This window comes from Populus euphratica, unplaced genomic scaffold, assembly GCF_000495115.2.
Source record: "Populus euphratica unplaced genomic scaffold, PopEup_1.0 scaffold107.1, whole genome shotgun sequence".
Taxonomy (NCBI): Eukaryota; Viridiplantae; Streptophyta; class Magnoliopsida; order Malpighiales; family Salicaceae; genus Populus; species Populus euphratica.
The window spans coordinates 486,275-513,212 of record NW_011499994.1 but is presented as its reverse complement, the minus strand read 5'-3'; the positions used below and the strand labels follow the sequence as shown (position 1 = coordinate 513,212).

The 26,938-nt window shown below is 35.1% G+C and overlaps 3 protein-coding genes and 1 long non-coding RNA gene across 4 annotated transcripts; 2 read left to right on the top strand and 2 right to left on the bottom strand.

The window, feature by feature from the left end:
- Positions 1–5,057: 5,057 nt before the first annotated feature.
- LOC105140554 (phytosulfokine receptor 1-like) lies at positions 5,058–7,827 on the bottom strand. The gene has a single exon (XM_011047424.1). It carries the CDS (start codon positions 7,406–7,408, stop codon positions 5,360–5,362), a length of 2,049 nt encoding a protein of 682 aa, XP_011045726.1. The 5' UTR covers positions 7,409–7,827; the 3' UTR covers positions 5,058–5,359.
- A 1,364-nt stretch (positions 7,828–9,191) lies between these two features.
- Positions 9,192–9,417, top strand: LOC105140553 (uncharacterized). The gene is made up of 2 exons (XR_845206.1): positions 9,192–9,286; positions 9,357–9,417. It is a non-coding gene; the product is annotated as an uncharacterized LOC105140553 (long non-coding RNA).
- A 2,672-nt stretch (positions 9,418–12,089) lies between these two features.
- Positions 12,090–16,829, bottom strand: LOC105140552 (dicarboxylate transporter 2.1, chloroplastic-like). Its single transcript, XM_011047423.1, has 4 exons — positions 15,885–16,829; positions 14,378–14,691; positions 12,708–13,156; positions 12,090–12,456 (listed from the first exon to the last, which is right to left on the bottom strand). The coding sequence occupies exons 1-4, from the start codon at positions 16,728–16,730 to the stop codon at positions 12,341–12,343; spliced, it is 1,725 nt and encodes a 574-aa protein (XP_011045725.1). The 5' UTR covers positions 16,731–16,829; the 3' UTR covers positions 12,090–12,340.
- Positions 16,830–21,313: 4,484 nt separating this feature from the next.
- On the top strand, positions 21,314–26,105 carry GCH (GTP cyclohydrolase II). The gene is made up of 7 exons (XM_011047422.1): positions 21,314–21,610; positions 22,236–22,599; positions 22,689–22,910; positions 23,384–23,706; positions 23,901–24,030; positions 24,715–25,011; positions 25,458–26,105. Exons 1-7 carry the CDS (start codon positions 21,546–21,548, stop codon positions 25,713–25,715), a joined length of 1,659 nt encoding a protein of 552 aa, XP_011045724.1. The 5' UTR covers positions 21,314–21,545; the 3' UTR covers positions 25,716–26,105.
- The last annotated feature ends 833 nt before the right edge of the window (positions 26,106–26,938 follow it).

The following is a 26,938-nucleotide window of genomic DNA, read 5'->3' as shown; positions in this document are numbered from 1 at the left end:
ATTCCTTTTGCCAATCCCCTCTAATCAGAACCAATATCCTGTGTGTGGTTAGGATAAACTGAGATTCCTTTTGCCAATCCCCTTTAATCAGAACCAATATCCTGTGTGTGGTTAGGATAAACTGAGATTCCTTTCACCAATCCCCTTTAACTAGAACCAATATCCTCTGTATGGTTAGGATAAACTGAGATTCCTTTAGCCAATCCCCTTTACCCAGAACCAAGATCCTCTTGTGGTTAGGATAAACTAAGATTCCTTTTACGAATCTCCTTTAACCAGAACCAATATCTTGTGTGTGGTTAGGATAAACTGAGATTCCTTTCGCCAATCCCCTTTAATCAGAACCAAAATTTTCTTGTGGTTAGGATAAACTGAGATTCCTTTCACCAATCCCCTTTAACTAGAACCAATATCCTCTGTATGGTTAGGATAAACTGAGATTCCTTTAGCCAATCCCCTTTACCCAGAACCAAGATCCTCTTGTGGTTAGGATAAACTAAGATTCCTTTTACGAATCTCCTTTAACCAGAACCAATATCTTGTGTGTGGTTAGGATAAACTGAGATTCCTTTCGCCAATCCCCTTTAACCAGAACCAATATCCTATGTGTGGTTTTTAACACCATAGTTTAAGAAAGGCCAATCTTGTAACTTGCTCCCTTCCTTTTCCTTTCTCTGGTCAAAACTAAACTCTTTGTTACTTTTCCCTCAATGATTCCTTCTTTATCCACAAACTCGCTGGATTTTAACTTATCAAACAAGTCACCAACAGAATGCAATATTTAAAAGTGGAATGATAATGCATGCATTCTTACCTATCTTGAAACATAGATCCTTAATTGAATCCATAAACATCTTATTTTGGATTTTTCTTCCTAAAATTGAATTTTTTTTGTCAACAGGGTTCTCATTAGTTAGCAAAATACTGCCAAATTTTAATCTTTGTAATTGTAAACCTCCTCAACTAATTTTTGACCATTTTCTGAGCATTCTGACATCCCTTTTTTTTTACTGTTATTATTTTTAAATTATTTTTTATTTTTTTTTATTTTTCTATATATATATATATGTTTTACGTGGGGACCCAAAAATGGGTTACAATAGTTCCTATGAGGAACTGGTCTTTGAGGATTCCTATGGTTGTCACTAGAATGCTCGCTCCTACTAGACTGTCTTATTTACAAAGTTTCTATGGACTTCATCCTCCCAGAAAGGTTGTTCATTTGATTAGACATGTTACTCATTTTTGTTCACATAAGTTGTAATTATTCTTGAATATCTCTAAGAACATTACTAGAGTTCGGGGCCTTGGTAGCTATGACTTCTAGATTGTGTACTAAACAACCACTATGTAAATACAACAAAAAAAACTAATCTTGAGATTGAGATCACAAAAATAACACTTGCAAGTAAAAACACAAAATAAAATTATAGCTAATAAAATAAAGAAAAATATTTTTTTATTATTATCTTGGAGACTAAGTAATGACAGATTAAACCAGGAAAATACACAAGCAAGTAATGTAAGTCCTCTAAATGCACACACATTGCACATAAGTAATCCAAACACAATGTTTCAATTTTCCCACTAATTTAACCAAGCTCTATAATTAATTAAGAGGATCAGATCTTCAATGCTAAACAAGCTCAAAATTAAGGTAATTCTATGTAAAGACGAGCTATGTAATTTGATTATGGGCAAGCATAAAAAAATAATATTAATGCTAAATATTGGTTAACAAGTGTAAAAACATACCAACAATGATGATTTTCAATAAATAAAAAATTCTGACCATATGATGTGCTAGTGAAAGATTACATGGCAGCTGACATGACGGGATATGCTGATGAGACAGATGATGTGGCGGGGGTTAACGTGGCAAGGACTGATGATGTGGCGGGGTGCTGATGTGGCAAGAATTGATGGCGTGGTAGGTGACGTGGCAAAAACTGATGGCATGGTAGATGCGACGGATGCTCTAACGTGGCTAGGTTAATTATGTTTGCAACTTCTATTTTCTTGCTTCCCTAGCTTTTTTGACCTGTTGTCGCTGCTGTCGGTGATGGCGCACGAAGCTAGGCTTCGTGACTCTGCTTGGGCCCGGCGATGCAAGGGAAGAGGCGGTGATGTCTATGGTATCGCTACTGGACAGGGGCCTGTTGATTTGTTATTGCTGCTGAAGGTGAAGACACAGTGGATGGTGGAGTTGTGGCTGGTGCTGTTGCTGGGGTGCGGCTGATGGTTAGCAAATTTGGAACCGAAGACAAAGAGCTGTTGTGGCGGCAGCGCTGTAGGTTGTTGAAGGTAGTAAATCAGCGTGGACTTGTGGCTGTTGGCTGTGATCGTTAGCTATGATCGACATTGATGTAGAATGGTCAATTGTTCTGTTGGATTGATGTGCAGGCGTTGAGGCAAAGTGATTTTTTTTGAATATTTTTTTCTGTTGGTTGTGAAAAAAAAATTTTGAACAGTGATTTTTTTTTATCGGAATAGAAGGGTTTTTTTTATCACTCTGGATCTAGGTTTAGCATAGACGTGTGAATCGTTTAATTGTGAGAACAATTAAAAGGCAGGCTCTAATACCAAATTTGATGTGGAACAATAAATAATAAAATTAAATCAAGAATAGAAAGAAGCTGAAAAAGAGAAGAAAGGGAATTGGAGATATGCAAAGTCTATAAATTTTCATTAATCATAAAAAACTGTCCCTCAAAATGACAAAAGAACATATAAATAGTAAACCCTAAAACATCTTGTTATTGGGCTCGGCCCATCAAATCAAACTGTTTAACACAAATAACAATGAGCAGGCCCAAATAAGCTAAATAAATAAAATAACAATGAAATAGGCCTAAATGGGCTTAGTCTCTCAACTAAAGCGTGACAGGCTAGACCATCTTATGTCGTATCTGTCCATATACTCGTATAGTTTATGGTGGGGGTCTAGTGTCCCCATCATTTTTTTCTATACTCGTATAGTTTATGGTGGGGGTCTACTGTCCCCATCATTTTTTTTTTTAGTTTTTTTAAATATTATTAAACTTGTAATCTTGTTCCTTATGCTTTTATATTATAATTGTATTGTGTTATCTAGTTACTTTTTTTTTCCATCACGCGAACAATTAAATAGATCAATATAGTTTTAATAGGTGATGTTACTATACTTCAAATATTTTCCAAGTTGTTTATGTATTTTTGTAAAGAAAAAATCAAATCATTATGTAATTTGATATTTTTGTTTGTTTTTTTAATGTCATTTGTAGCTCATGCAAGCTAAGAGCTACATTATATTTCAAATATGGTATCTCTTTAAGATTTTATCATTAATATGCTAAACTCTTAATTTATGCTCATCAATGATTTATTTAAGTTTTATTAATATAGACTTTTTGAACCACATAAGATTTATCATATTTAGAGAGGAACCTATTGCCCATCGAATATCATATTGCCAATACTAAAACTCTACTTGGAATGAGTATGGTTGCATTTTTTTGTTAAAAACCTTGTAAAGTCAAATTTGATTCAAGATATTTTTTTTATCTAAAGTTTCAAATTTTTTCAAGGTGTAGATGGATATTGTTTTCATTGAAATCCTTTTTAAATTATAATTTTAAAAAAATAAAATTTGATATTTTAATAAAAAAAATAACTTCAATATCGTATATCAAGAAATACTCTGTATTTCTTAAATTGGCGTTCAAAATATAGGAGGATAAGCTCATAATACTTCAATTCTACCATGTAAATTCTTTTTGGAGCCATTCACCACTTTTTCATATCGTTTGATATCTTATTAAAAGTTTCTACCAGGTTATTAGGTACTAGTAAGAGTATTGTACATAAAATAGACTATGTATACAACTGCCATACATTTAATTTCTTCCTTTATTATTGGATGCAAAGCAGCAACCTGACGTAAAAAACAACACTAGACCCATGAATATTATAGCAAAGAATCTCGAATTCTAAAAAAAATAAAATGGATAGTAAATATGAGTAGCCTTTCGAGTAGGTCCAAAGAGGGAGAGTTTGGATAATACATCGCTCACTTAATCGACTTCTTTTCTCTTCAAAACTTCCATCGAAGAGAAAGAAGAATCTGACAAGTAGGGCGAAACTCCACACCCACATCTCAGCCTCTCTCCGTCGTCGAACAGCTCCCTGCCAAATCAACCACAACACATAATCAAGCTCCACAAACAACACAACAACAACAACAACAACTCCCATTTCCTTTCCTCATGCCAAACCACACAAAACGACCACCACAGCCGCAACAGCTCCTTCACGCCAACCAATTACCCAGCAGCCAGTGCCCCTCAATTACCCGAACAACCCATCACAAATCAGTTTCGGACCACTATGGTTTCGTGGAATACCATGGGAAAGAGAAGGAAGATTCACAATGGGAAAGAGAAAGGAAGGTTAAGTGGCATATATTATGATGTATTCTCATTGTAGTGGGATTTTGCCCGTCTCCAACCACAATGTTTATCATGATGTTTCTGCTCTGGACTTACCTGTAGAACATTGATAAATTATAATGCAGGAAAAAGATAGTGTGTTGGCTGATTAAGGGGTACTCACCATAATAGTTATCAGAGTTAAATAAATGCAATGCTTTTTTTTATATATAATTTTTGGATGGAAGAGTGCATTTATCTTAATAAGATAAATCAGTAGTATATAATAATGATTCAGGATTCAGCTTGGGAATATAAGCTCTTTTGGATTTAATAATTTCTTTGAATTATTAGTTGGGATTATTAGTTAAAATTAAATAGAGAAGAAATCTAAATGGTGTGTTGTTTCCACAGGGGGGACACTCTGAAATTGTTATCTCTATCCCTTTTTTCAATAGTTTATTTCTTTGTGATCTCTTTGCCTTCTTATACCGTTCATGGTGTAATTCTATTTTTGAACCCTGAAAGAACGAGTGAAAGAGAGGGAGAGAACGTGAAGAGAAGTACCTAAAAAGAAGAAAACAATTATCGGAGAGAGGTTTGTGAGTAGTCGAGGGAATTGTTGTCAGAAACTCCCTTTACATTCCTCGGTAAACAAGGCCTGCAATCCTCTGAAATGTATCTATTCACTGAATAGTATTAGAAGGCATGTTCAGCAAGCAGAAAGCTCAACTGTTTTGATGTGTGGTTTAAGATATATACTTGGCAAACTGAACAAGTGGGAAGATGAGAAGAAACAGGAGATATATTACATAAAACTTCCCAAATCTACATTGACAACAATGACAAGGGCCACCTTCCTTGTCAGATCTAAATGCCATTATGGCCACTTCTGTTTAGATTTAACTCCTGCTACATTTGGTACTCAACTCACTGAGTTTGATGCTTGTTTATCATGTCTTTGCAAATACCCAGCCGGATGCGAAGCATAAGGTGACAGTGAAAAGGAACCCAGTCATAATTCCTACTCCAAATTGCAAACCGATTATAGTCATTTCTTCATCAGCCAGCTGAACATCATGAGGAGCCTGCTGAGGCTGAAAAGGAGTAAGCTGTTGTCCACGCAGACCTTTGTTTCCCTCAAAGCTTGAAGGTGGAAATGTCAGGAACTGGCCTCCTGTAGGGATATCTCCTTGCAATTGATTGTATGCAATGCTGAACTTCGACAGAAAACTGAGCTTTTCCAGTGAGAGAGGTATTTCTCCTGATAAATCATTATAGGATAAGTCCAAAACTTCCAAGTTTGTCATGCCTGAGAAACTATCGGGAATGGTTGCTGAGAGATGATTTTCTTTCAGCTTCAGAACGTGGAGTTCTTTCAAATTTCCAAAACCTGGCCATAAGGGTCCTGTGAGCTTATTGTAACTCAAGTCCAAAGTTGGTCGAAAGCCCCAAATACCTTTATACTTGAGTTTTGCACCATCTGCTACGAACGAGAAAAGTGGGAAGCCTAAAGAAAGTCCTTCTGATGATAATTTCATGTTGATCAGGCCCTGTAGCTCTGTCAAGCTCTCAGGTATTTCACCAGTGAAAGAATTGTTCGACAGATCCATGTAAAAGAGATACTTGAACTCGTGGAACCAGAAGGGAATAGTTCCACACAATCTATTCCATGACAAATCCAAAAGTTGCAACAACTTGCTGCCACTCAGCCATGTTGGAATGGAACCCGTAAGTTCACAATAAGGAATAGCAAGTGCCCTGAGGTTCCTGAAGTGAAAATTCACATTTCTGGGCATTTGTTCACCGTGAAAGTTAAAACTAAGGAACAGTGAAGTTAAGTTTCTGCAATGTTGTAGAATTGCTAGGGCTGATGATATGTTAACAAGGCTGTTGTTTGAGAGTGAGAGGGATCTGAGGGCTTGGAGATTCTTGAATGCAAAAGGAACTTCACCACCAAGGTTATTACGAGCAAGATTCAGATTGGTCAGTCTCTGGCAAGAGGATATAACATCAGGCAGCGGACCATGTAAATTATTAGAACCAAGATCGAGAGAGGTGAGACGAACCATTGCAGAACAATTGAGATTGATTGGACCATTAAGGGTGTTGTTGTTCAAATTCAGAATTAAAATATATGGAGAATTTACCAATGACATGGGCAAATGGCCACTGAAGTTGTTTGAGCTGGCAAAGAAATTCTCAAGCTTAAGCCTCTCAAAAACATCTGGAAGAATTCCAGAAAACTTATTGGAGGAGATATCCAATTCCACAAGGTTTGAAAGTTTACCAATCTCATCATTTAGTGGCCCTGAAACTAAATTATGCTGAAGGTGCAATATACGAAGATTTTGCAGTTGCCAGAGGCTTTTGGGGAGATTTCCTGAGAGGTGATTGTCATTAAGAAAGAGTTGCTGAAGAGAAGAACACCTTCCAAAGTTTGCTGGAACTTCACCAGTGAAATAGTTGTTTCCAAGATTGAGCGTGTGAATATATGATGAGCTCTCACAAAGTGCTGCATCGAGAGAACCATTAAAATTGTTCCTTGAAATGTCAACATACCTGATCGAGGATAAATTGCTACCTCCTGGTAATGGACCGACGAGATCATTATCGCTCGAGTCAATGATCTCAAGATTCTGCAGGTGGAGTAATCTGGCTGGAAGGTATCCATGAAGGAAATTCTGAGAGAGGTTCAGTATACTCAGCTGATCCAAACCTGCCAAGGACTCGCTAATTATTCCTTTGAGTCTTTTGCTCCCAAGTTCTAACCTGACTACCCTTTTACTCGAAACAGAGGAATTGTCACAGGTGACTCCTATCCAAGTGCAACAATTTGAGTCTGACGTATTCCAATGAAGCCCATCGTCTATGGAACTGGAGAAACTAGTTAAGGATCTAACATCATTTGAATTGCATATGAAATTCTCAGATCTTGTGAAGGGAGCCTTGAAACTGATTGTCAACAAGATGAAGGTGAAACGAAGGTACGAGTATTGCATTTTTCACCAAGTATCAAAGAAAAGAAAACAGTGAAGTGAAGATATGGTGTCTAAAACGGAATAGTTTAAGCATAAGGGCATGATTGTTTTCCTTTTCCTTTTACTCCTTCCATTGCTTTTGCAGTAGAGTCTTTATCCTTCCATGTCATGTATGTGTTTTCTATGCCTGACTTAGAGCCCAGTTTAGAAGTCATCAAGTGAATTACTTCCAGCTTGACTTTTTACACTTTTGTCTTGAGAAAGAAAAATATTTTTGAACGGTCCATTTCATGGCTGCTTCTGTAGTTTAGACTTTTCAAGGATAGTTTGTGTACGTTGTAAAAACTGCTGTTCAAACTAAAAAGGCATAAAGAATTATGCTTTTCAGCTTGAAACGCGTTTTATCTTCCAATGGATGAAGCTGTCCATTCTGGAACTCTTGCATTTGTACTTTAAAACTGAAACATATAAATATCCAATTTGCATGGTCATTAGTTTAACAGGGTCACTGGAAAAGTACGGGGAAATCTGACAGGTAATGTTTTGATATTTTTTTATTGGAGGCTAAATACACTAATACAATATTTAACGTAGTTTGACAAACAGTCTAAATTCATGGGAGAAGCCATTTTATTATATAGAAAAAAATAAAATTTACAACAATAGAGGAGAAGGAATTATCCATTTTTTTAACTTTCAATCTCGCTTTTTTCTCTCTTTACAGTGCTACAATGGCAGCTACTGCTTGTTGTTCTTAGCAGCACACTCTCTCCTACATTTCTCATCTTTTTAGCTCTACTACCTCTCTTTCATTTTGCTCTCTCACGTATGCCTCTATTTATAGGCATTCAATGCAGCTCTTCTTGCTCTTTTATCAATAATGGTGGTCACCAACTCCAGCTCATCTCCAACAATGTTAGCTGCACCTAACAGCCTTCTTTGACAATGGCAATGACAGTCATCCTCTTCTAGAAGATTGGTTGCAGATGCTGCCACATAAATGGCAATATCCTAACAATCATTCCTTTTGCCATTTATATGGGTAATTGTCCTGTTGCTTCTTCAACATATGCTTGCATTCTGCAGCTCTTCTAAGCTTACCATTCCGAGAGCATATATGACCAAGTTTACAGATACTTGCCAAACCTTTCAATCATCAGAGTCATCCAAGCACTCCTTTGCTCACTTCAAAGAATCACTTCAACTAGATGGTTTGTCACATCTCATCTGAAGAGTGTTAACGTTTATCTTTGGAACAATATTCCCCTTCAAGTATATCAACCATGCTTGACCCGAAATGATTTATCAAGCCTCACACTAAGGCTTACAACACCCCCTCAAATGAATATTCCTAAGTGCAACAATCATTGAGTATTTTAATCTGATCACGAGCTCACCACTCTTTTAAGAGTCTACTTATTTCGAAGTCACGTTTGCTCTCTATTCCACCCTAGAAACCACGCCTTACTTCTCCATGAGTCTCCCGCTCTTAGTCTCAAGAGTCCAGGTAGCTCTCCACCTTTAACCATGGAGACAACCCATTAAAGGTTGATCCATATTTGTCTTTATACTCTAAGTATTACAATGTCATTACTGAACTCACCATCTTGACAAGAGTCAACTTGTTCCTGGAACCTGTGCATGCCTTCTACTTCTTCATAGTAGTTGCGTCTTAATGCTCCACAAGTCATCCACTTATTGTCCAACGCAAATGTTTTTTAGCTTATTGATCTTTAGCATGGGGGCAATATCCATGAAAGTCAATCCAGCATTTGTCTCCATACTCTTTATAGCTTCTTCATTGGCTATCCATTTGTCCACTCATATCTAGCCATCACATCGGCTCTGGGACATTCTGTAATTGGGGCTTCTATCATGGCCCTCACACCTTCTCCTAAGGTGTTTCCGCTCATCATCATGCGGCGGTCTAATCTGGGGCACCTATCACAGTCCTCACACATTCTCTGAGGTGTCTTCGTCTTTCATAGGCGGTCGCATCCTCCTTCAGTTAGGATGCTTCAAAGTGGCTCTAGAAGTCTCTAACACCATGTGCACTATAGGAGATCACTATTACTAATTACATAAAAAGAGAAAATTATAGTATACTCCTCGCAATCCTTCACCTCGATTTCTGTTTGGAGCTTTTGCGTCTTTCTACTTGACAACTCCACTCACACCAACTTTCATTGATGTCTTTACCTTTCATCATAAGCGGTCGTCTTTTATTATAGGCTTTTGCACCCTCTCAATTAGGTGCATCTGCAACAGCTCATCTTTCCATCCTTGCATGCATTGGAAAGGTCCTTGCTTATTGCCTTTATCAAGAGCACAAGAGACTTCCTGTTATACATCCTTCACACAGTCTTTGCTCTGAACTTCATCTAGGAACTCTTCTTCTCCTTGCACCTTTTGTCTCATTACAGTACCTCGTTGGATCCTCCGGGTACTCCTGCACAATCTCTGTGTTCCCTCGTGCAATTTTTGTTCTCCATATTTCTTCCTATTTTTTGCTTTTATGTTTGACAGTAGTTCATCCTGTCACAACACCTGTCCAAGTCAAAATAGGGTGTCAATCTTTATCCCTTTGCTGAATTTCTTTTTCATCATCAAGGTCTTCATCAATTCTCCCTTCGAGAAATTATAGTCACTGAATCTAACTTTGGAGAAATCACAACTCCATCAGAACCTTGAACATACGGAACCCAACTATTCCCTTGTGTCATCATCCTACTAGTCTTCAACCGTTTTATTACAAATTGTCACATATACAAAAATAGTATCTTATGGATAATCATTCCACTAAGCAAGTTCTTAGGAAAGATTGCAGGGGTCACAACGGTCCCACTTAAAACCCAATCTAACTGGAACTTCTTAGGCCATATTTATCCATCGTATTGTCTTTCCGTATATAAACTATTTGCTAGCTTTGTCGCGACTTTCCTTTACAAGTGATCTAGAGTATCCTGGTTTTATACTTGATTTCTTAACATCTGGCGAGACTACTAGTGTTTAGATTCGTCAAGATTGGTCTTCATCAAATTTCATTTTCCACCTCAAATTGTCCACATGATCGGGTGTTCAGAGTGTCCCAATTTTTCCTTCCCTCAAGGCAATTAAAATTTTCCCACATAACAGTTTAGCACCTGTAATTAGGCAAACATGTGCGATTTCTTCTTCTTCATTTTCATCGACCACCATAATGACCATCAGATGCCTCTTGAATGGGCAATCTCTCTTTAATAATTCATCACTATCATTTCTGGTCTCAATCTCAATGATCAAAATGTACCATTGCATCCGGAATGATCAAATTAGTTGGAAACAAGTCTGAAATCATCCAAATCGCACTTCAAACAGCTAAGATTTGATCAAAACAATTTTGGCCTGATAAACGACTCAGATTCAATCTCAGAACCGGTTGCATGAATTTTTTGCTACATTGAATTCTATCCCTCGGCTCGCGGCTCGGCTCAGCTCGACTCATTCTCAGCTCGTGATTGGTGATGTGGCATGTGGGGGGCCCTATGATGATGTGGCACCTGACTAGGCGCTTACATGGCATGCCTACTGTGCATCCTGACATCACAACTACACCATGCTGACATCATCATTTGACATGTATACTGTGCATGTTGACATCACAACTATATCATATTGACATCATCATTTGGTTATGTCATGTTGACATCATTAATATCTGGGTCAGTCATATGGGTTGGGTCTACTGGTATTCGGGTCGAGTTAGCCCATCTGGGTGAAGAAGATGCGTGGGGCGCATCTGTACACATGGACTGCCACCTCATCGGAGTGTAGGCATGTCTGACGTTCGTTTTCGACACTGTTTTTACTAGTGACTTCGTCTTGGCCTCCTCTACACAGTGGTATTGTCAAAACACCATTTTGAGAACTTTTATTTTGAGTAAAAATCAAACACCACTTTAAACTAAATGCTCTGATACTAATTGTTGAGAAATCCGACAGGTGATGTTTTGATATTTGTCTATTGGAGGCTAAGTACACTAACATAATATTTAACATGGTTCGGCAAACAACCTACATCTACAAGAGAAACCATTTTATTATATTGGGAGAAAACAAGATTTACAACAATAAAAGAAGAGGAATCATCCACTCTTTTAACTCTCAACCTCACTCTTTTCTCTCTTTGCAGTGCTGCAATGGTAGCTACTGCTTGTTGTTTTTGGCAGCATACTCTCCTACATTTATCACCTCTTTGGCTCTACTACCTTTCTCTCATTTTGCTCTTTTACGTATGCTTTTATTTATAGGTATTTATGACAGCTTTTTTTGCTTTTTTATCAACTTTTTTTTAACAATATTAATTACACCTAGCAACCTTCTTTGATAATGACAATGACAACCATCCTTTTCTAGAAAATTGGTTGAAGATGCTGCCACATAAGTACAATATCCTAATAAAAAGCACCTTGGAGTGAGAAGCAATTATTTCCCATAGTCACTGAAAACTTCAACAATCTCCTATAATGCCAATCTGAGATTATCCCTCTCTTTCTCTGCTTCTCTAAAAATTCCAATATGGGATTTGCCCTTTTGTAATGGTCAGACTCAGCAGTAAAAAAAAAAGCAAAGTCCAGTTGAGGACATTGGCAGATCTCGTGGAACAAACATAGAATTATTCGACAATGGTGATGAGCAATAACGTGTTGCCAAATATCAGACAGAAAGTAGGAAAAACAAAATTAATAAAAGGATTGATACAGAAGTTTCTGCAACTTTGATTCGCTAAAAAATAGTTGAATGTTTCAGTCAGCATTATTATTTTCATAATGCTATGCATGTGAAACTAATAGAGAAATCCAAGATAAAAAAAAAATATATATATATTTTCAAAGCTATAGGCTCAGCTGTTTCTCCAGGTCAGGATATCATTTCAGAAGGAGCCCCAGCAGTTACTTACAGTGCAAAAGAAAATCAGTAGAGGCCTAGAAATTTCCACCAGAAAGTTCCAGTAACTCCCCAGATGATGGCATTAATAAGGGCCATCACAAAGCCGAGCTTGAACACGTCAGGAAGGTCCATATAACCAGCTGTTCCAAAAAGCATTAAAACACTATCAGATGCTATGCTAACGACTCGACGCCGATAATTTAGGACAGAATTACTTCTCAGTGCGATCACAACAGATAGATCCCTGTCATGGAAAACCCTAAAAACAGAACAACTAGAAATGCTAGCGTGGAGTTTCATAGATTGTCAATGAAAATAAAGTTCATGAAGCGAGATTCAAAGCAGAAATGCTTCACAACTGTTTGCATAATTTGGGGGAGCAGATCCGTACCTCCATAGTATACAGCAGATTGACCGCTGCTATAATGGGTAAGAGCACCGAAAAGATTTGTATTGTAAGCTAAAGCCAAAGCTGCCAATGTAGCGGGCACCCCAGCTGCCAAATGCATTGCGAGAAATGCAGAGTATAAAGCACCAACATGACCAATTTGACCAGCAAATAGGTAATGGATAAAGAAGTAAGATGCCTGAAGAACCCCAAACGCAGCAGGCCAGCTCAAAGAGAGAGATTGAAGGTTCTTGGATACACAACCAGACATCCAGGATATAACACCGAGGTTTGTTAATTGGCTCGCCATTCCCACTAGAACTGCAAACCAAGCCAAGGTATCCCATGCCGATTTTTCACTTAAGCAGTCATCCCAATCAAGAACTCCCAGCAGAAGCAGTATTGATAAGCCAATCATTGCAGCGACAACGCTTGGTATTCCGATAGCATCTCTGCAAACAAACCATCCAATATAGAATCCAAAACCATAACACATTTCAGAAAGAAAGCATTAAAATATCGACAGTGAACATAATAATGTTTTAGGATTGAACGGCATGCCATTTTCTCTTTTAATAAAATACAGTGATTAATAGATTATTAGTATGCACTGTACTGCGGTCACATCAATTTTTTTATAAAATAATATTCTAGCTTTGCTAATATATTTTTTAATTATGGATTCAATATATATATTAGATATCTATTTTAAATATTGATGTAGCAATATATTAAATATTATTTTTTAATTATTAAAAAATAATATTTGGATGAATTAACTTATTAAATTTATAATTTTATAATCTTGATTACGAGATCATGGCAACTTTATAAAAATTAAATTAAAATAAAATATAAAAATTTAAAATTAAATTAAAATAAATTATAAAAATTTATTCTTAATTAACTTAATATTAAAAAATAAAAATAAAAAAAATTATTTAAGTCGGTTTGAATTAATTTATCAAACCTGCAATTACAGTTATAAAAATTTTTAAAAAATAAATAAATAAATTATAAAATGTAATTTCAGAACGATTTTTGTTGAAAATAATCAATTACTAAAAGCACATTCAACTATCATCTTATTCCACGGAAATGACCAGTTAACAATTATGACCTAGTCGTTTTAAGACAAAGTTAGCTAGTATAAGAACATCTAAAGTATAAAATGAGAAAACCACTCTGCACATTCAACCTTTGTTTGGGCTGGGGACTGGGGAGGAGGGAAGATTATCATTGGGTGCCAAGGAATTAAAGAGGAAAAAGATAAACAGACTCATACTTATTACAAGTGGTATTCACGCTGGTATAACTATTCCTGGCATAATGATCAATTTATAATCATTCGAATGCCCAGAAAGCTGCAGCAGATCATAACAAATCAACTATATGGCACTCTGTTCTTGCGGACCTTAAGCCTGCTGATGCAACCTACTCAATCATGACAACATCCACACGACCAAAAGTCCAGGGTAAACATCTGGGTTCAGAAATCCACAACAGGAACAAACAATTCGAAGTTCTAAGGAAATTCTGATCTCTCCACATTTTTTTTCTATTAATTTACGCTGATGTGTCAGCTGTAATCTATGCTTTGAGCATGGAGATCCTGTTCCAGTTACATTTAAAAAGTTAATAAAATCTGAGGTGTTATGAGATAAATGACTTACCCAAATACCCACAAAGAAACTGCAAGAAGCATTGTACCAACCATGGTCCATTCATTTTTTGTGACAGAACCCATAGTCTCCAGTTTCTTTGCAGCCACTGCAGGGGCATCTGGAGTGTCTTTGGTTTCAGGAGGGTAGAGCTTATATAAGACGAGTGGAGTTACTAGAAGAGAAATCAATGCTGGCAAGCTAGCAGCCTTCAACCAAGAAATCCAAGGGTTTGGAATCATCACCCCAAGTTCCTCGGCTAATTTAAAAGATAGCAAATTTTGAGCTGCCGCTGTTAGAAAAAGAGAGCTGGAGCTGCCAGCACACTGGACAACATTGCAAAAGAGTGAAGCTTTAGGTAACAGACATGAGAATATAAAAAAAGAGAGCTATAATTTAAGAGCTATTAGAAACCATTGGCATGCCATAGAGGAAAACAAAGCCGTGCTTTTAGTTGATAACATGGAACAGAGATGAAAGGGTTTTGAAAGCTAACAATCCGTTCAAAACTGATGCAGGAACAGACTGCCCGTTGCTCCCAAAAACCTAGACAAATGGTAGAGGGAAATTTATTCCTATGTCCACATGTTCATAGCATCTCAATTCGTATACCCAATGGTCCTTCATGCGTGGGTCCCTTGCATGGACCACCGCCATCGTGTGTCCCACAACTTGGATTTCTGCTCCAAGAGAGAGAGGATGCCCTCCCATCATTCACCCCTGTAAAGGAATTGATTGAGCCTGATACCTCCTGGCTCGCTCTGAAACTAACTAATGTAGGAACAAAATATCAGTTGCTCCCAAGAGACTAGACTGACGGTAGCGAGTGAATTTATTCCTATATCCACTAAATCATGGCATCCCAGTTCATAAAACCAATGGACCTTTGTTTGCAGCTCACCCCAGCATTTGTGCAGCATCCTCATTGTGGGCCCCACCACTAGGCTTTCCACCACAAGAAATAGAGGAAGCCCCTGCATCAAAAACCTTATGCGGGACCTCTTATGAACTCTCCAGATAATAATAATCAGGTGAAGAACTGAGGAACCCAACTAGTATACATTTCCCTTCACGATTAAGCCTGCACATTCTCTTACGAGATGCCACCTAGACATGCCGTAAAGCCTCGTCAGGATGGTGGCAAGACATTTACATCAGCCTAATTAGCAATTCACTACAGTTCAACCAAAAAAAGGCACTTTCCCATGGATAAGCAATTCAACCACCCATTTCTTTCTGACGTATTGATGAATCTTCTAAATTCATGATGAAGAAAAAGAGCTCATCAACTAGAAAAATCCGCAAACAAATTATCATTCTTTTGAGCAACAACGTCCTGGACATTTAATCCCTCCAGTTGAAAAGGGAAAATAAACAACCTCACAAACACAAATGACATTACAAATTGCACTGTTCCATCCACAACAGAAAAAGTAACCGCACCTACACATCCACACAAATTGCAAAACCAAGAAGGAATGATACAAAACCAGGTTACAAAGTGTAAAGAGAAAATAACCTGCATTTGCGACTGGATTAAATAAGAACCGAGCATTGTCGAAGAGGAATCGCCAGGCTTACTCCCTGCTGACAATGACAATGACTTGATAATAGGCAAAAAAACCCCACCAGCCCTAGCAGTAGTGCTAGGCATCGCAGGCGCAATAAGCACCTCACTAAGTGTCAAACCATAAGACAATCCTAAAGTACTCTTCCCTAGCCACTTAACAAAGTAAGTAGCAATCCTATCACCTAATCCAGTCTTAACAAAACCGCGAGCAAAAAAGAAAGAAATGACAATCAACCAAATAACTTCATTAGTAAAAGCACTAAAAGCAGTCGTAAATGACAAAGTTCTAGTAACAAGTAACGTTGTTAAACCCAAAAAAGCCCATGCCGCAACTGGCAAAGGACTTAAAATAAGACCGGCAATAGTAGAAAGGAAAATAGACAACAATTGCCAGGCTTGTGGGGTAATTCCTATTGGTTTAGGCACAGCAAACCTTACAATCAAGCCTATAGAGACAGATATCAAAAGGGGTATCAATTTTGCTCCCTTTTGAGGTGGGGTTGGTTTTTCTGACGAGTATGATAACGGGTTGTCACTGGATTTTGTGTCCAACGCGAGAATTCTATATTTCGAATCGAAGGTTTTGTTTCTAGTGTGAAATGCAGAGAAAAGGAGAGGTTTTTGAGCGGATGATCTGATGGTGGAGAGTGAGGGAATGGATGGTGAGGATTTGGTAATGGAGAGTGGTTTAGGTAATCTGTGGAGTAGGGAAATGCGGGTGCAGAGAGAGGTGGAGAAGGTGGTTGTTGTTGTTGTTGTGCTGGTGGAGAGAGAGTGGAGGGCAAAGCTCTCCATTTTCACTCTGTTCCTTTGTGTTTTCTATGTAACAGAGATTGGAAGGGAGAGATATACAGGGAGGGTGGGTGGGGGTGTGGTTTGGGAGCGGAAACTACAAGGATAGTTGTTTGTGTTTGACGTGTGAGGAGGGAAATTATCGGAAGCCACGAAGGCCACAAGATATGAGATGTTACTGAGGGCCTTTCATTCTTTAAATTTTCTAGTATGAGAATGGAGAATGGACATGGTTTACAAAGGATTCTTGAGGCTGTTCATGTCTTATGCATGGTTATAAAATTAAACTTGACTACTTTGGAACAGTGTCTGGGTAACTGATTGAAAGGGTTAAACCCGATTGAATCGAAAACATTTAAGATCAAATGTTGTCTCACATCATTTACAAAGGCTTTTTGAAGTTATTCATGTCTTCTATGGCTACTCCATAAAAACAAATTTAAAAATCCTTGTATTCTAGATTTTAAGCAGGTATTTTTCTTTATTAAGAGTGTTAATTTAAGAAATTATCTCTTCTCCATAGTTTTGAGGTTTATAATTTCCATTAGTGTGTATATGTTTTTTAAAAGGATTTTTTCTTACTATACACTATCTCACCAATCATTTTATTAGTTTTACTATAGCTTTATTTATTATTCATTCTCTTATCCTTTATTTTGGATTGGAGTGGTGATTTTTTAAAAAAAAATTAATTTGATTTATAAATTTTTATTTTATACAATTAAACTCTTTTGAACCCAAATTAGCATTCAATTACCTTAAAAGTGCCTAAAATATAAATATGAGCTTAAGAAATTTTTTAGTTTTAAGTTGATTTTAGATTTGAGATGGCTTTTTATTTTTTATTTTTTTAAGGTCATAGATTGTTTAACATAGATTCCTAAATTATTTTCTTGATATTTTGGGTTATAATGCAAGAAAGGTTGGTTTTAACATAAAGTTATTATTTGCATAACTTTTTTAAAAAAATAAGCATGAATAGTAAAGCTAAAGCTAGTATTTTTAAATTTCTTTGAGATTGATAGGTGTATCACATATATGGTTGGTATAAATGCACTTGATGTGTATATTTTAATGTTCATATGTATAGATGATGTGTATATTTTCTATTATAATATAAGAGCTTTAGTATCTTAACTAAGATTCTAAACAAATTAGAATTTTAATGCAAGAAATTGCCTCTTGTCAATAAAATCAAGGTATCTAGTTTTAAGAGTAAACAAGTATCTTTGATGTGAAATCAACTCTCGGCAAGATCTCAAAAATTGTATTAAAATTTTAATCAAATATTTAAATTGAATATGTATTTAAAATGTAAAATGATTTGTTGTTTCATTAGAAATAATGGTATGAATGTTTAGAAGTTTATTTAAGTTAATAAAAAAATATTATAAATATTTAGTTGAATTTAACAAGGATGTTTGATTTTGATGGAAGTAATAAAAAATAAATCGAATTTAGATAAGTAGTTTTAATTTAATAATTCCTGTTATAAAAAAATAAAAAGCCGTATCATGAAATTCAACTATTAATTAAGTTAAAATGAATTACAAATCATTTAATTACAAGTGTTGCACATTATTAAGGTTTAGAATTATCTTTTTCGAAACAAAACTTGACAAAATTAATATAGCGATAACTGCAAAGAAAAAAAAAATACTCAATAACATAATAATAATAATAATAATAATTCATAAGTGACATAACCAGGAGTCCATCAATTCACCATAAGTAAAAGTTTTCCGACTGAATCTGCAATTTGATCCAAATTAATTAATCAAAGGCACGTGCATTATGTTAATATGTTAATGTCGATTATGTGCATCATCATCTTCAGAACTTGGTCAAAGTTAATAATTCAAGCTGCCTGGTCCAAGATACAGGTCTTGAATGAGTTGATTTAAATTAATTTAAATCTTCATCATTTCAAAATTTAAAAAAAAAAAATAATATCTTTTAATTTTAACGAGATTATAAATTATTTATGCAAATTCTCATATAATTTAATTTGATATCCAATCCAAGTCGGATCCTAAATTAACATATGATCAAATTAATCATTGAACTGTATACATATGTATGTATATGACTCATTTAAATAACAAAATAACCTTCCTCAGATAACAAATAAAAACGTAATTTTAAAACTTAAAGGGGCATAAGTAAAAATAGAAGGAAAGAAGACTTAACTTGCACGATAAAGAATCCAAGTTATTGGTTGGTCAACTCAAATCTAATCGGTTAAAACCCGGCCAATCTGTTGATTTTTTTTTTTTGTTAAGACAAGATTAGTCAAAGTAACATTGTTTGGATTTAAAAGAAAAATCAACCGTTGACTGGTGATATATATGACGAATAAAAACGTCTTGCATGGCAAAAGGTCAAATCATTGTCAAAGGAGGAGAGTGGCGGTCAAAGCAAGCATGTTAATCATGCAAGGCAACTTAAGAGCCTCCGAAATGGCGTGACTTGTGGGCCCGCCACTTACAATCTTTTTGATTAGCCACATTTCAGTCAGTGGATAGGGACACAGATCAGAATCAACGTCCAATCACACGGCTCTTATGCTTTTTCTAGGCCTCACTTCGGTTTTTGGATCAGTTGTTGCGGGAGTACCTTGCTACGTCATACGGCTGCTGTGATTGGCCAAATATTAACAAGTAGGACGGACTTCTTTATTTCTTTCTCAGAGTTTCCACCTCAGATATTATCCGAAGCCTACGTGTATATAGTTATGATTGAACTTTAAAGTATTTTTTATTTAAAAATATATTAAAATAATATTTTTTATTTTTAAAAATTATTTCAAAAATAAATATAGATTAAAAATATTTAAAAAATTATTTTTAATAAAAAATTAATTTTTTTTAAATAACCGCATTTCAAAACAAGATAAGATTTTATGAATTTTCTTTAAAAAATAGCTATCACCGGTGTAGCAATCAGATTGCATGTGGCGGCCCTTCCGTCAGTGACACCGTCGTGTGTGGTGACCATTTCATGAAATTGCATGGCACACATTTTCATGTCTTGTTCTTGCTAAGACGAGCTATCCTATTGCACAAAAATATTCTATCGTCTACCTACCAACCACAACATAGCATGACCACATAAAAAAAATAAAAAACTTTTTATTTTTTATCTCAACAATTACATAGTAGAAGTTGAAAGTCGAATCTTTCCTACATTTTTATTTTTATTTTTAAAATATAAAAACTTATTTTAAAATTGTTTGAAAAATAAATTTATTTTATATCATTTTTATGTATTCAATCAAATATGCTATTATCCTTTATTTTTTTTATTTGTAACACTAACCCAACAAGAATCTGGAATACAGACATATCTTTGTATTAAAGAGATTTGTAGCATTGATACTTTAAAATAATTAAAATATATATTATAAAATTTTTAATCAATTAAGTCCATATTCAATCCACCTGGACTGTGAGATTTTTCAAAGTGGACGATTATTAATGTACTTATCACCATGGAAGTTTCAAATTTGTTTGCTTTTCCAGTACTTAGAATTTAATTAATTGTTTATTCTTTAAATTCATGCCCAAATATTAAGGATATTTGGGCATGAATTTAATAATTAATTTGCTTGTGGATTAAATAATTTCACATTAATAAAAATACATTAAAAGTCAAACAAGATGTCTTTAAACGATCATCAAATAATACAAGTCAAACAATGCCCTTATTTTCTATTCTAAAACATTTGTATTTTACAAACATGTTTTCTTAACATTTTTTAAAACAAATAGCAAAACTATAGATTAAAACCAAAAAATTATTTAACAAAAATAAACATCATTATTTCTAAGATTGTGTTTAGTTGGTGTCCTGTAAAAATAAACAAAAAGAAAAGAGAAAAAAATATATTTATTTATAAAATAATTTTTTAAAATATTTATATTTTTAAAATAAAAATACAAAGTAACATATTATTTACATCGTGTGTCTCTATATGTTATGTTAGACTGTAACTAAACATTATTTAGATATTTAACTTCAATAAAAAAAATATTTAAAAGAGTAGTTGTAGTTGCTTTTTAAAGTGTTATTTTACTTGAAAATACATCAAAATAATATATTTTTTATTTTAAAAAAATATTTTTAATATCAATACATCAAAATCATCTAAAAATATCAACAAAAATATTAATTTAAAAAAAAATTTAAATTTAAATTTTTTTTAACATTTTTAAAACATAAAAATAAACAAAACCAAAGTAATGCATTCCTACTAGCATTACCCAACTCCTTTTCAATTTGCTAAAAAAAATAAATAAATATTTGGGTGCAATATTAGTCACCTTCTTGAATGCCTTGAATAATGTATAAAAAAAAAAACTAATTTAGATAACGTTGTAAATGTGTTAAATATAATTTGTATTTTAATTTGTTGATATTAATAATAATTTTTAAAAAATAATTAAATAACTATCATATAAATGTGTATGTACTAAATCCTATTTATGACTAACAAATGAATATTCAACTTGCCCAAAAAAAGGACACTTCCGAATACCAAATCCCAATTTCCAAAAAAAAAAAACATTAACCCATGACATAATACCATTGGTTGGTGACATGTATACCACGTCACCTGCGGGTAAAAACCTTACTCGTGCGCTTACAATTCGCCGTTGCTTCCTTCTTGAAGACCTTCTCTTTCTTAATTCTTACTTCTTCAATTTTGCCTCCCCCTCTTCCTGTTTTCAATATAAATACTAGCCAAAGAGAGACCCTTTTATCTTAAAAGATCCATAGGTATAAAATCTTGAGCTTCTTTTTACTTTTTATTTTTAAATGGCTTCTTTTAATGTTTCTTCTTGCCCTTCAACTACCACAAGAGCAGCTCTCTCTGGCTCCCAGTAAGTTTTTATTTTTTTTAATGTTTTGGGGGTTCTTTTAATGGCTTAGCATGTTAAAGTTTTCTACTTTTGATTTTGCTTGCTCTTTCATATGGTAAATGGTTCCTTTGTTTGATTTACATTTGTTTTGAATGATAAATGGTTATCCGTTTTGGTTGTGCTATCTGTATTAGCGGTGTTTGGATCAGTTGACCCTTTGTGTTTGATTTTATTTTTGTGTATAAGAAATAGGTTTTCTGTCTTTCGTTATGCTGTTACCAGATCAAGAATTCTTCATCAAATATGATTTTAAGAAGAGGAGTTAGAGAAAGGATAGAAATGATTGTCTGGGTAGTAATGACTGAGATCACAAGAAAAGAATCATTTTTTTTTTTTACCATTCATTCTGGTAAAGATTTGATTTTGAGAAGAGGAGCTTGAGAAAGGCTAGTACACATGAACAATACTTTCTCGTGATTCAAAATTTGGATTTTCTTTAGTTCCACTCTTTAGCAATCCAATGGAGTATATGTTTGTTGCATTTTGATAATTTTAATGTTGTGTTGTGAATTTTTTCGGTAATGGAACTGCTCTGTCTATTGATTTTTGATATTTGAAATAGTTATTGACTGATATTTATGTGCAGAACATGCAGAAATCTCAAATTGTTCAATGGATTACATGGCGTGAATTCATTTTGTGCAAATGGGAATGCAGTGAATTTGGCATTGATTCGTCTGGATGGTTGTAAATCATCTTTTGGTATTAAGGGTGCTGGCAAAACTCGAGCCACACTGATATCTGGTGATGACCTGCTGTCCTATTCCAATGGCAATGGTGTTGCAGCAAAGAGTACTCTTCTTGATAATGGTTCAGTTGGGACCTTATCAGCTGATACTGCTTCTGTCACTAATGATTTTGCCGCTGGTAATGATGACCATGAATTGGATCGCCCCACAGAAGGATTTTCTTCCATCCCCGATGCCATTGAAGATATTCGCCAAGGAAAGGTAGTTGCTTCCTGCATTTTGCTTTGTTGTTTATGATAGCTTTTCCATGCTTTACTGTTTCATCAAGATGTTTTAATTTTTTGTTGCAGATTGTAGTGGTTGTAGACGATGAAGACAGAGAAAATGAAGGGGATCTCATTATGGCAGCACAGTTGGCAACTCCTGAAGCTATGGCATTTATTGTGAAGCATGGCACTGGAATAGTTTGTGTGAGCATGCAAGGGGAAGATCTGGACAGGTTACAGCTCCCTTTGATGGTTAGGCAAAACGAAAATGATGAAAAACTTCGTACAGCATTCACTGTGACAGTGGTATGTACTTTTCTGAATTTGGGATTTCGTATGTGAAATAAGAATTGAGTTTCTAGTGTCAACAAAGTTGAACAGATTGCACTTCAGTGGAAATAAGAATTTCTCTCATTTCTCTTGGAGTAATATAAACTTTTAACATTTAATCGATCTAGCCTTGGTTGTGCTTGGAAAATGCTTTCTTTTTGTAATGATATATTTGAAAAGTATATGAATTGTTTATATGCAAGACAGTGAATTTTTGTATTTTATTCTGTGATGATTTTGTTCAGAAGAAACAGAAATACAACACCGTTAAAATGGTTCATTTCTCTACTTTCTCCAATGCTTTACATTCCATGGTTTATTCTTTGTCAACCATTTAAAGTTACTTATTCAGACATAAGCAGCTTCACAAAGATATAACTAATTAATGCACTTCTACAGTTCACCATCGCAGTTCTCAGTTTTTTTTTGCCTGCAAATGACTTTTTTAGGATGCAAAGCATGGTACAACCACTGGGGTTTCAGCTAATGATAGGGCAACAACACTGTTAGCTCTAGCATCCAAAGATTCAAAACCCGATGATTTCAACCGCCCGGGCCATATTTTTCCATTGAGGTATAGGGAGGGTGGAGTTCTGAAAAGAGCTGGACATACAGAAGCTTCTGTTGATCTTGTCGTTCTAGCTGGATTGGACCCTGTTGCAGTTCTGTGTGAGGTTGTAGATGATGATGGCTCCATGGCTAGATTACCAAAGCTCCGTCAATTTGCAGAGAGGGAGAACTTGAAAATTATATCTATAGCTGATTTAATCAGGTAATGTATTCCATCTTCTTTCTTCATTGGGAGCTTTATGCTATCCTCATCAAACAAATAGATTATGGTTAAGTAGCTTTATCGGTGTCTGGTGTTTATCTGCTTGGTTTTGCAGTAAAAGTGTAGTTTGTCTTGCTGGTTTTTTTTTAAGTGATTTTGTGGTACTTTCTTAACAAAATTATAATAATTGACAGGTATAGAAGGAAGACTGATAAATTGGTAGATCGTTCTTCTGCTGCCCAGATACCAACAATGTGGGGACCGTTCACAGCTTACTGTTATAGGTCAATATTAGATGGCATTGAGCATATTGCAATGGTTAAGGTGAGGAATTAACATAATTTAGTAATCCAAACTATTTGCTTAGCTTTTTAACTAATGTTTCTGAAGACAGGAAAATGATTTCAGGTCATTTTCTTATAGCAGTACTGACTGCTTACAAGGTTTTTGTGTTGTTGTCGCTCCATTGCACCTTCAACTTTCAATGGTTTATAGAGATAGGATCTGCCAAACGTTAAGAGTTATTAGGATGAAGATTAGATCCTCTGGAAAGAATCATTTCTAAATCAGGTTTGAAACTGCATCTTGAAAGAGAAGGAAAGGAAAGAGAGTGCTTTAAAACATACAGAAAGTCCATGCTAAGCGAGTTTTCTGGAATCTAGCTAATCCACAGCATAATGTAGCATTTGGTTCTTAGAACAAGAATACCTACATGCACATGCACACGCAGTCTTGTTAACAGTTAACTGAACATGAGTTCACTTCCAGCAATGCAGAGAACATGGAGACAAACGTCTTCAATTTTTTCATCTTGAAATGAGAAAAGTTAGCATTGAAATTTTATGTTGTGTACAGATGCAGAATACCATGTGTAATGAAATGAATGCAATTGTAGTTTTGTATTTTCCAGCTAGATAGAGGTTTTCTAAGGTCGACACCCATTTGCTAACTTTTTACAAGAAAAACACGAGTATTTCACACTTACAAGTAGTTTTCTGGTCCAAACAGGGTGACATTGGAGATGGGCAGGATGTTCTTGTGAGGGTACATTCAGAATGCCTCACAGGAGATATATTTGGCTCTGCTAGATGTGATTGTGGGGATCAGCTAGCACTTGCAATGCAGCAGATTGAGGCTGCTGGCAGGGGTGTGTTGGTCTATCTCCGCGGGCATGAAGGGCGTGGCATTGGTTTAGGTCATAAACTTCGTGCGTACAACCTCCAAGATGATGGACGTGATACCGTGGAAGCGAATGAGGAGCTGGGGCTTCCTGTTGATTCACGAGAATATGGCATTGGCGCCCAGGTATTTCCTAAACCACACAGTGAAAGCATCCCATTGTTAACTAGGATTTCATATACATCCACTTTCCATGACCAAACTAAAGGGGGGCAGAGGAAGCTGTGTTTTCTCATAAATTTATAGAAGTATATGCTCTGAAACTCTGCGTCTGTGTCGGTGAAGTACACGTAAAAACATTAATAAATCGGTTTTGGTTTGCACAAAAATGCAGTACATTCATTCCATTTAATTGAATTTTAAAGAGTGTTCTGGTTGTTGTAATTCAACTTAACGAAGCACTGATGATTTCCAAAATGGCTAAATCAAGTAGCAATCTTGTTGGAACCCAATGACACACACCCTTTTACCATCTCACAACCTTCATGTTGATAGAAATGTGTGTAGATCAACAAGTCACACAATCTAGTGTTTTGCTTAGCTAACATGATCTTATTGGAAATTCTTGGCAGATGTTGCGTGATCTGGGAGTCCGAACAATGAAGTTGATGACGAACAACCCTGCAAAGTACATCGGGCTCAAAGGTTATGGATTGGCAGTTTCAGGTAGAGTTCCGCTATTGACTCCCATCACAAAAGACAACAAGAGATATCTGGAAACCAAACGTGCTAAAATGGGGCATATCTATGGTGCTGAATTCAATGGCCACCTAAGCAACCTCATCAATGGCAATGGTAATGGTAAATACGGTGTTGAAACTCCCATCTGATCTCCTAACTGATGGACAGACCAGCTGTATCCATGCTTCAGACTCCCACCAATCCAAGTCAATTATGAGGTTCCAGATGGATTGTTTATCACGACAGAATGGCAGCATTATGAATTGAATTATAGATAAAGAGCATAGATTCTTTTATTGCACTCCAACTCCAACTCAAAATCAAAACTATGATTATATTGTTTTGCCAGAAAACTTTTCGAAGGTTTATAGAGTGTAATGGAGAGCCTTTCATTCTTTATTGAAGCTGTAAAGTAGACAAAAAAAAAAAATTATCCCATTTTATGCTTTTGTGACGTAGTCATTGTAAGGATGTTAATGCGATTTTCTCTTTCCCGGTCAATTCAATTAGTTTGAAGTATGGGCAGTTATTAAATCCAACTTGCAGCTTGTAAGATTCTATCCAAGTTAATTTAATTTAAAAATTATATTTTGAATTATATTTTATGAGATTTAAAACTTTATTTTTTTTAATTTTTTTGTATCTCATCGTGAGAGAGATTAAGAAGAGAAGATAAAGACTTGCTAGAAAGTGATAAAAGAAATAAAAAGATGTTTTGTCTGATTTTTTAAATAAAAATAATCAAACTTGGTGTCTAAGGTATTTATCTTAACAAAAATACTGTAATTGAAGTGTTTTTTATATTGAATATTGCTTGAAAATATAGATCGGAGATGATGGAGAATTCTTGTTTTATAATCGATTTGGATTTTTTATTTTTTTCTTTAAGGATTAATTTCTTAAGATTATAAAGGTGATTTTTAACTAATCAAGTGATGATCTAGCGATTAAGACATTGCTATATTTTTGTAAAGATAAAAACACAAGTTCAATTATTAGAAAATGTACTTATTAGGAGGGATAGCCATAAATCTCGAACAAAACTAATCTTATTAAAAGGATATGAGGATACTAGAGTAAGAACAAAAAAATATAAAGATGATTTTTAGCTTTTTAGATGAAAAATAGGTTTGAAATCAAGTTTTGGTGTCAAAATATTATTTATTTAAATTTTTATTTATTTCTATGGTGTTTGGAATCTAAGCTTGTAAAAAGTTAAAAACAAGCATGCAATTATGGATTGACAGACCCTCATGCTCGTTTTTTAAAAGGTCTTGGCATACTAGACTACCAAAGCTGTATATATATATATATATATATATATTATTTAATTTACTTTCTTAATAATTTAAAACATATTATGTATTTTTTT

Bases quoted from the DNA above. Each gene is read 5' to 3' on its own strand.
- LOC105140552 (XM_011047423.1), bottom strand. From the start codon at position 16,730: ATGGAGAGCTTTGCCCTCCACTCTCTCTCCACCAGCACAACAACAACA. The intron at 13,157-14,377 runs GTAAGTCATTTA...GTTTGTTTGCAG, and splicing joins GTTTCTTTGTGGGTATTTGG to AGATGCTATCGGAATACCAA. The intron at 12,457-12,707 runs GTACGGATCTGC...TTTTTGGAACAG, and splicing joins ATCTGCTGTATACTATGGAG to CTGGTTATATGGACCTTCCT.
- LOC105140554 (XM_011047424.1), bottom strand. From the start codon at position 7,408: ATGCAATACTCGTACCTTCGTTTCACCTTCATCTTGTTGACAATCAGT.
- GCH (XM_011047422.1), top strand. From the start codon at position 21,546: ATGGCTTCTTTTAATGTTTCTTCTTGCCCTTCAACTACCACAAGAGCA. The intron at 21,611-22,235 runs GTAAGTTTTTAT...ATTTATGTGCAG, and splicing joins GCAGCTCTCTCTGGCTCCCA to AACATGCAGAAATCTCAAAT. The intron at 22,600-22,688 runs GTAGTTGCTTCC...TTTTTGTTGCAG, and splicing joins AAGATATTCGCCAAGGAAAG to ATTGTAGTGGTTGTAGACGA.